The sequence below is a fragment of the Rhipicephalus sanguineus genome, chromosome 4 (genome assembly GCF_013339695.2).
Source record: "Rhipicephalus sanguineus isolate Rsan-2018 chromosome 4, BIME_Rsan_1.4, whole genome shotgun sequence".
In the NCBI taxonomy this organism is placed as follows: domain Eukaryota; kingdom Metazoa; phylum Arthropoda; class Arachnida; order Ixodida; family Ixodidae; genus Rhipicephalus; species Rhipicephalus sanguineus.
In genome coordinates, this window is record NC_051179.1 from 64,101,287 (window position 1) to 64,111,452 (window position 10,166).

General features: G+C 45.5%; 1 protein-coding gene across 1 annotated transcript in view; it reads left to right on the plus strand.

The window, feature by feature from the left end:
* Positions 1-8,093, plus strand: part of LOC119391254 (scoloptoxin SSD14-like) — a 38,755-nt gene extending 30,662 nt beyond the window's left edge. Inside the window, exons 12-14 of the mRNA XM_037658931.2 lie at positions 4,121-4,358; positions 6,433-6,546; positions 7,541-8,093. Of these exons, the coding sequence (XP_037514859.1) occupies positions 4,121-4,358; positions 6,433-6,546; positions 7,541-7,687 (499 nt within the window). The 3' untranslated portion in view covers positions 7,688-8,093. The remainder of the gene's footprint in view (positions 1-4,120; positions 4,359-6,432; positions 6,547-7,540) is intronic.
* Positions 8,094-10,166: the final 2,073 nt, after the last annotated feature.

Consider the following 10,166-nt stretch of genomic DNA (forward strand, 5'->3'; position numbering starts at 1 on the left):
AGTCATGCCTTTTGGTTTGTGCAATGCGCCGGCTACATTCGAGCGCATGATGGACTCTCTTTTGCGTGGCTTGAAGTGGTCAACGTGCCTGTGTTACCTCGACGACGTGATTGTCTTTTCGTCGACTTTTGAAAGCCACCTGCAGCGCCTCAGAACTATCCTCTCTGTGTTTCGCGCTGCTCGCCTTCAGCTCAATTCCTCTAAATGTCATTTCGGGCGCCGCGAAATCACCGTGCTCGGACATCTCGTAAACGCAGCAGGAATCCAACCTGATCCCGAGAAAGTTCGCGCTGTGCGAAATTTTCCTATTCCTTCTTCGACGAAAGATGTCCGCAGTTTTATGGGCTTATGCTCTTACTTCCGTCGCTTTGTAAAAAAGTTTGCCGACATCGCTCGTCCTCTGACCGACCTTCTCAAGAAGGATGCCTCTTTCTTCTCGGGACCACACCAAGAGCAAGCATTCTCTACCCTTATTGAGCGACTTACGAGTTCCCCGATTCTCTCGCACTTCGACCCTTCCGCGCCCACTGAAGTGCGCACTGATGCAAGTGGTCATGGCATCGGCGCTGTCCTCGCTCAGCATCAACAGGGCCACGACCGTGTCATCGCCTACGCGAGCCGCCTTCTCTCCACGCCCGAACGCAATTACTCGATAACTGAGCGAGAACGCCTTGCGCTCGTTTGGGCTGTCGCGAAATTTCGACCATACTTGTTTGGTCGTACCTTCCGCGTTGTAACTGATCACCACGCACTCTGTTGGCTCTCCTCTTTGAAGGACCCAACTGGACGACTTGCACGTTGGGCATTGCGTCTTCAAGAGTATGACTTCTCCATAGTGCACAAATCTGGACGCATGCATAACGACGCTGACTGCCTTTCTCGCAATCCCGTGGATCAACCGGACGACACCGATGCTGACGTGGACATCTGTACTCTGTCCCCATCCGACTTTCTCCACATCGTTGACGAGCAACGACAGGACCCTGTTCTTCGGAGCCTTATGGACCGCCTAAGCTACGCGCCTACCGACCCTTCTCTCAGGATGTTCGCCTTGCGTGATGGAATTTTATACCGCCGCAACATTCAGTCCCGTGGCCCTGAGCTGCTACTAGTCGTTCCCAAGCATCTGCGACTGGCCGTGCTCCAGGAACTCCACGACGCTCCTACTGCTGGACATATGGGCTTCACTCGGACTTACGATCGCGTGAGGCGCCGCTTCTTCTGGCCCGGTCTCTATCGCTATGTGCGTCGCTATGTTGCTTCTTGTGACCTGTGCCAGCGCCGGAAGACGCCTGCTTTGCCTCCCGCTGGTTTGCTTCAACCTATTGAAATCCCTACAGAGCCATTCTTCCGAGTGGGCCTCGACCTACTTGGCCCGTTTCCTATTTCTACCAAAGGCAACAAGTGGATTGCCGTCGCCACAGATTATGCAACAAGATATGCCATTGCGCGTGCGATACCGACCAGCTGCGCTACAGATGTTGCCGACTTCTTACTCTACGACGTCATCCTACACCACGGCGCCCCTCGCCAGTTACTCACGGACCGAGGCCGTTACTTTTTGTCGAAGGTCGTCGATGACCTGCTCCGTTCCTGTTCTACTGAACACAAGATCGCTACCGCGTATCATCCTCAAACGAATGGGCTCACCGAACGCCTGAACCGCACTCTAACTGACATGCTTGCCATGTACGTTTCCGATGATCACCGTGACTGGGACGCCGCTTTACCGTACATTACTTTTGCTTATAATTCGTCCCGTCACGACACCGCCGGATTTTCGCCATTCTACCTTTTGTATGGCCGCGACCCTGTCTTGCCCTTCGACACGTTGCTACCCTCTGACATACAATTCTCAGCGACTGATTACGCCCGCGATGCAATAACCTTGGCCGCCCATGCCCGAGAGGTCGCTCGTCATCGCCTCACAGCATCGCAAGTTTCTCAAAAGCGACGCTACGATCATCGGCACCGAGAACCACAATTTTCGCCTGGTTCCCTTGTCCTTCTCCGGACGCCATCTCGTCGTGTCGGCTTAGCGGAAAAACTCCTTTCTCGCTACTCTGGTCCGTACAAGATATTGCGCCAACTGTCTGACGTGACGTACGAGATCGCACCAGCCGACGTGTCTTTGCTACCTCAGGTCACAAGCGATGTTGTTCACGTCGCCAGACTCAAGCCTTATTACCCACATTAAGTGATGTGCCATGATTTGCACCGGGACGGAGCTAAACCCGCCGGGAGGGTGATGTTGCGGTGAAAAGAACGAGGAAGCTGGCCCCAGATTAGAGGAAGACGACGTCTCTTACCGCCGCTTGAGCACCAGCTGTATTTATCGTAAAATACCAACTCTGCACTCGTGTGCCTGTTTTCTTCGTGCAACAATATTAATAGAGTTTGGCTGTGAAGTGTACGGCAGTAATAGTGAGGCATTACATAGTGAGATTATGTTTTCAAGCGTATGCAGGGTGTTTTTTTAGACAATACAGATTTTTGATATAAATGCTATGACAGTCAGGCCCCTGTGGTCTTCGCAAATGAACCCTACGCCGAGGGGTAAAAACATTGCCGCACCGAAAGTTGCATTCAAATGGGCAATTAATAGAAACTTGTTAATTACCTTTTTAATTATTAAGTTTACGGCGGTTGTTTATATGGAAGAGTTGTAGGTCCTGACAATTTATGGCACGCCCTTTTTTTTTAATCGCCAAAAACGCTCGTAATTTGAGATAATCACCGAAATTCAAGACCCCGGTCGAGGCGATACCGAAACTGTGAGCAGCGGGCGCGCAGAAAATCAGTCAACTCTGTTACGTCAGACCGGAAGCTCACAAGTTTTGAAAAAAAAAGGCGCCGATAAAGAAACGGATAAGCACTACACACCAAACGCAAAGAATAAGATGTCCATTTGGGTATTTGAGATGACCAGCCGTTTTTGCCGACCGTATTCTGCTGCCACGCGCCTTTTTTCAAAAATTGTCGCGTGAGCTTCTGGTCTGACGTAACAGGGCTGACGGATTTTCTGCAGGCCCGGTGCGCTCAGTTTCGGGTCCCGAATTTCGGTGATCATTATCTCAAATTACCTGCGTTTCTTGCGATTTCTAAAAATGGGCATGCCATAAACTGTCACATCCTAAAACTCTTTCATATAAACTACTGTTCTAAAGTTAATAACTACAAAGTTAATTACCTAGTTTCTGGTAATTGCTAATTTGAATTTAACTTACGGGGCGGCGAAGTTCTTCCGCCTCGGCGTAGAGTTTATTCACGAAAACGACAGGGGCCTGATTTTAGCGAGAATTTTTATTAAAAATCTGTATTGTATAAAAACAAAACTCCCTGTATATGGCCGCAGTGAGAGGAGGAGAAAAACTTTATGTCTTTCACTCTATTTACGTGGAAACATTTATGTTTGGTTTATTTTTTGTTTTCTCCAACGATTCACTTGCTACACTGTCGAAGCTGCTACACCGTCGAAGAAATATGACTATAAATCTGCTCTCAGATGTCGAGAGGCTTAGGTTGTTGATAATGCGTCTTTGTGTTGTTTTCTGTAAATACGATAAATTTTTCTATAAGCATAGATTTTGAGACTTCCAGGCTACACGGCGAATGGATTGTTCAAGGCAGTGGATATAACTAAGACCCTAACCGCGCCTTGCTGGGTTAGTGGGTTCATGAGCCTTACTTCTAATTCTAGTGCAAGAAACGCAACGGAACATAATGGAAGGAAGGAAACGACGGGATAGCGCGTTCAGGACGCGGGATCGAATCCCGGCCGCGTCGGCCGCATTTTCGATGGAGGTGAAAATGCTCAAGGCCCTTGTACTTCAAATTAGGTGCAGGTTAAAGAACACCAGGTGATAAAAATTTCCGGAGCCCTCCACTACGGCGTCTCTCATAATCGCATCGTGGTTTTGGGACGTTAAACCCGATCAATAATTATTAGAAATAGCGCGCTGTTTCCTGTTCCCTTGTTTCGTTCATCGCCATTTGTGTGTTCTCCACCGTAAGAAATAGAAACATTTTCGTTCATGCTACACTTATCTGTAATTTTCTTTATTTCGCTTTTCACTTATCATTTTGAAGCAAGTAACATATTTTCTCGTCATAAATGCAGCTTCGGAAGCTGGATACGCACAAACTCTGGAATAATACTGAACAACCAGATGGATTCATTCTCGACGCCGGACGAAGTAAAAAAGAACGGATGGGATCCATCCACCGCCAACTACATCGCACCACGAAAGCGGCCCATGTCATCTATGGCACCCTCTGTGGTGGTGGACAGTGATGGCAAAGCCGTTTTTGCCTTAGGAGGAACTGGTGGATCATTGCTTGCCTCAGGAATTACACTGGTATGTCATATATTCAAGACGTATGTAATAATCTGCTGCCACCTACTGTTTCCTTATAACAGCCCCGGCGGCCGCCTTTCAATGCGTAAGAACTATAAGGCACTTGAATTCCTAGGTTTGGTTGCATGTTAAGAGACGCCAATTTCTCAAAAGTATTCAGACATCCCTAATTACGGCGCGCCTCATAATCGGGAAGTGGGAGATTGGGTGGGGGGGGAGGGTTACGACACGTAAACCTTCGAGTTCCTTGATTTATAAACTATTAATATAGGTGCATAGGCCCCTCTTGTATGATGATGTTACTAGAGAAGCAATTACGCCGAAAACTCAGCACTTCAACAACCACAGCATAAAAAGTGTGCTAGACGTGTCGTGGATTGTGCAGGCAGCAGGGAAAGCAAGATAACAGTTATGGTTAAAGTAAGTACATCCGGTGGAGCACGAAAGAAGGCGCTTATATTGATATTCATAACCACCGCTTCCACCCCTTACAATGATGAACACAGTTGGGATGGTTTTGTTGGACTAGACCCTATAAAGCACCGGTTAAGAAGAAAATGTTTAATGATGATTATATACAGACGAGGACAACGAGCCATATCAAAAAGCTATTACAGTTAAAGCAATTCGTTATCAATTTCCAGGCTGACGTCAGGTTTTAGAAGCTGAAATAATAGAACTAGTCGCAACGCTGCATTCTCGCTCATGTCCCTTAATTTGTTGTTTTTGTTGTCGCTTAGGAAAACTTGGGTCTTACCGTAGAACTTCCACTTCTTTTAACTTTCCGCTTGTCTGCATAATGCATGCGCCACGGCGGAAAGCCGTCACGGGAAATACGCAGCCACAAAAAAAAAAAGAAGAAAAAGCCCGAATGCACCGCTGAAGGAGCTACGTGACAGTGTGGTAACCAGAAAAGCACAAAAAAAAAAGTATTCTACCTACCTTTTTACCGTGAAAAAGCCAGCGCGAGCAGCGGTCTGTTTTTCGTTATTATCCCGCGGAAGCATCCTCCTTTTCTTCTTTCCAAAAATTACATAGTGGCAAAGCGGGGGGGGGGGCACACTGGGCCCGTGCCCCCCCTCCGGAATTTCCCCCCTATGCTATACAGACTACAATATAACACTCGAACCCATTTATCTGCCCAGACCCAATCTTGGGTCAAGGCTTGGGTCAAACTGTATAACGTTATTTATTCCCAAGACAATAAAAAAGAAATGGTTAATATTTATTGATATCTGAGCTGTTTCAAGACGAAAGTGTTTTATGCCGGAGTCCACCAAGACTTTCATGACGTATTTCCTTCACGGAAATACGTCATGAAATACGTCACGGAAATATCTTTTTCTGTCGCTCTCTATTTCTTTCTTTCTCTTTCTTTGATTCTCTCTCTTTGTCATTATTTATATGCTATGCTTTACTCTCTCCCCTCACTTGGAAAACAGACTGTTTGGCGAGTTGGTAATTCATGATGAAAGAAAATAGCGCGAAAAAACGTAAAACAAAACGAAGAAGGATACAGCAGAAGCGCATATTAACAAATGAACTTTTATTAGAAAGACGAAAATATATAGGAAGCCCAAACCGCATGTTCACCATGAACAGAACCAAAAACCTAAGATGTGTGCATCCAGGTACCTTATCTCTTGTGCTGTAGCCTTCTTTGTCTTGTGTTACGTTTTTTCGCGCTATTTTCATTCATTTCTCCCCTCCTCATTCCCCTCCTCCTCACCCTCACTTTCTTTCCTGCCACCTTGCTATACGATACTACACAAGGCTATGCCATGTTCTTTCAGCGTGCCTGGATAGCCGAGTGCTTAAGACGCTTGCCTTCGGATCGTTGGTGCCACGTTTTGCGTATGGGAAATGCCGATACGTCTTATATACTCCCAACTTAGCGAATAGCTCGCAACATATGTTCTGGCTTTTGAGTAGTATAGTAATATGTTGTTTTAACCTATAAGTATGAACAAGTACTAATATCTCGGCTTTCTGTTTTGCCTCAATATATTGCTTTTGCTTGTACCCATCGAAAAGTTTGAATATCGTAGATAAGTGATTGTGATTGAACGCGCAGGTCGCAACACGGGTGCTTTGGCAATGCAACATGATCAAGGACGCCATTGACAAACCGCGGCTCCACAACCAGCTTGTCCCCATTGATCTGATGGTTGAACCTTTCTTCCCTAAGGTAAAGTACGGCAGTACCTTATGAGGGGTTGTAAACATACTATTTAGCAGTGTTTATCATGTGAATTGACATGTAAAATTTCTATTGCTGATCGTAACTAAGAATTTTCTGAAGGAGACAAGGCTTGAAGATTACAAAATATATGGTGTTGCATTCCTTTGCGCTGATATATTCAGCATGAAAACATGTTTTCTATTCGTGCAATATTTGAATTTCATTTTACAGCAGGTTGCTTTATTTCTTTAGTCAAACGGCGGGCAGCTTGAACTAAAAGCATTGGTCACCTGCACATAAACGTGCAAAACTTGAACTGCAGCGCATAAGATTTTGTAATAGAAATGGACAATTTCTCAGAACAGGTGGCAAAGAACGGAATAAAAGTTTAAAAGTTTCCTCTTAACTATTCCACCTGAACAGAACTTTAGAAATTAGGCCCGGCTAGGAATGTGCCAGAACATCTTTTAAGAGCGGTAACAATATATCAGTGCATTACGGCATTCAGATAGTGTATTTCTCTAGAACAATTCTTAGTGAACTGCGTAAACGGCAGCACCGGCTTCCCTACACTTAAGGATCCCATTATTCCATAACTTTTTAAAGTTAATAAAAAAATATATCCTTTGCCAAATTCTCATTACAACTGCTACAGAAAAAGCGTGAACTATTGAAGCATCGCGTCTTCTGTGGATATTTAGGAATAAGTAAATGGTTCTCTATACCTGCATAATAGAGGACAGATAAAAGGAGCTGAGAAACTTGATTACGTCCTTTAACGAACACTTGCTTCCAGCAGGTAGTAAAATCAATTAAAGGAACAAAAAAACACGCCAAATAAGCTCTCTTTCTCCTCACTTTCTGATATGTGCACATGCATGATGCGCCCTCCTACCCAGACCTCTAGGCTTCTTGAATCCACATTCTCAGACTTCGCTATCGTTAACGCCTATTTCGTCTTTTCTCTGCTCTGAGGAATTGCACTATTTCGTTTTTTCAGGACAACATAACAGCGCTGGAAAACCTGGGCCACAACGTGACCAAGCGCTGCGGAATGTTCAACATCGTCTCCGGAGTGCAGCAGAAACAGGGACGCATCTACCCCTACTCCGACCCAAGAAATCCCGACGTCGAAAAGAACAAATGAAAAGTTGTTGGTCGCACCTCTATATACTAGAGCCTAGGCGTGCAGTCTACTATATGCGTTCATCAACCATGAACTGAGCGGTCAGTAGTGTGTTAGCTAACTTTTCTAGCGCTGTATGTTTTTCAAAAGCGTTGCGTCTCTCGCAGTGGGGAAAGTTAATCTATTTTACATTCGCCGTCTTGTCTTACAATATTACATCGGTGAACGTAGACTTGTGCCAACTGAACAAGAAACCTGTCCTCCCATCCGCTCTTTTGTCGCATCAGACGATCATCGCCATAAAGAAATAAACAAATAAAACGAAATGCGTTTTATTGGAGCGGCTGGGTTTACATCTGAAGCTAAGTGCCTTAACCACTAGCTACACACCCACGCGTGCAGATTCTTAATATACCTCAACCATATGAATCCGTTGCGCCCGCCGTGGAAACAGAACACTCTATAAAAGCTTCGTTGAATTTTGTGGTAGTGGAATAAAAGAATCCCTAGGACAATATTTAAAAGCGACATGGACGATCGTAAACAGAAACGAAATTTAGATTTCGTCAAAAATTCATGCCCAGCTCGCGTTTTGGTGATTGCAGGAAGCGTCTTCTAAGAGACTGGAAAGAAGTTGAAAGAATGAAGGACGCCATGGAATCGATGCCGTCCGAAAAACACCTTTCTATAGGGACGGCCGCAACCTACATTAAATGTCTACGCTTACGCATCACTTTGACCGCTTGCAAAGGATATGCTCTGGGGATTTCTAACAGCGGAGCTATTTAAGCTTGTCAAACCCCCGATCCGCCTCGACATATATCATCATCATGAGTGCGTACAACGCTACAACTCGGCCGGCACGCGCTCTTCGTCCTCTTCTTCGTCTCTTGCTTCGCTCCCCGAACACGTTCAACTGGCGTGCGCTCTCCCGCTGCGCTAATTTGCCCGGCGTGGTATGCAATAATTCGAATAAGGCGAAAGAACGACTACAAAGGGAAAAAAGAGAGAAAGAGAAAGAGAGAAAGAAAGGGCACAGAATGAGAAAAAAGATACAAAGACCGAGAAAGAAATCGAAAAGGGCAGAAAGAAACAGATACAAGAAAGAGACAGAAAAAAGAGAGAGTAAGACAAAAAGAGAAAGGAATAGAGAAAGAGAGAGGAAGCTGAAAATAGAGAGAGAGAAAGCAAACGATGATGATGCACGAAATCAACTTTTAATTTGCCGAAACAGCGTTCCCGAGCTCGCAAGCTCGGGGTCACCCTAGGTGGGAGGGTCTCTCAGTGCAGGAATCCTCTGGCCGCGATCGCCTCGCGGGCCCTGGCGACGAGTCCTCGTTGGTCGTCTAGGTCCCGGGCGGAGATCCTGGCCTCCCACGTCTCGACGAGGAAGTTGATGTGTGCGGTGGTTGCGGGTTTGCTATCGGCATCTTGGTGGCGCCACGGGCACTGGAGTATTAGGTGTGCCAGTGTGTCGGGAACGTCGCAAATCGGCCAATAGTATGTGGGAGAAAGGAAAAAGACAGAAAAAAGATAGAAAGAGCGAAAAAGAGAGAAAGAAATATAGAAATAAAAAAAAAGGAATGCAAAGAAACAGATAGAAAAAAAACAGATAAAAACACAGAGAAAAAAGGAAAGACAAAAAAAAAGAGGAAGAGAAAAAGCAGCGAAGGAAGCTAGCGTGCTTCAAGTGTCGAGCTGTGACACTTGATAGTTCGCGCTCATCTTCTGTTTGTTCGTGTAGCGGCGTCCCTTGAGCTCGAGTGACTTTCGTACGCTCCGTAACATGTGCGCGGACATCACGGTGAAAGCTTGAAACATCCCTCTTCCCCTCACCACGAGAAAACCGCGCGAGCAGACAGCTGGAAGGGCAAGGTTCTCCCTGCGCAAATATAAGAAGCGAGCGAGCTCGCCGACGCGATCCTCGCGCCATCTCGCTGGTAATGAAGAAACGCTTATAAGCACCGTCCGTCTCTGAGTCCTGCCATTGGTAGAGGGTGTGTATATAACGCTCGCCGTTAGCTACCTGAAGTATCTGCGCTTTCTGGCGTAGTGGTTAGCGTCACGCGCTGTGGAACGATAGGTCGCTGGTTCGATACCGCGCTTCGGAAACATTTTTCTGAATTCTTTTTCTTTGGGACTTTGACATTATATATATATATATATATATATATATATATATATATATACTTTTACATATACGTGGAATGACGGCGACAGCGACGGCAAAATCCAGCCGAGACTGTCCATATAATTGGTGTCATGCGCTTATGGGCTTCCTTGGCAACCAATACGAGTGCACTTGCGAGGAACCCACTACGCTATAAATCATTGTAATTTTAGACAAGTAGGGCAGCAGGCACTGTGCCATTTTTCGTCATTCTTTCTGAATTCTTTTTCTTTGGGACTTTGATATATATATATATATATATATATATATATATATATATATATATATAATTATATATACTATATATATATATATATAATACGGGGAATG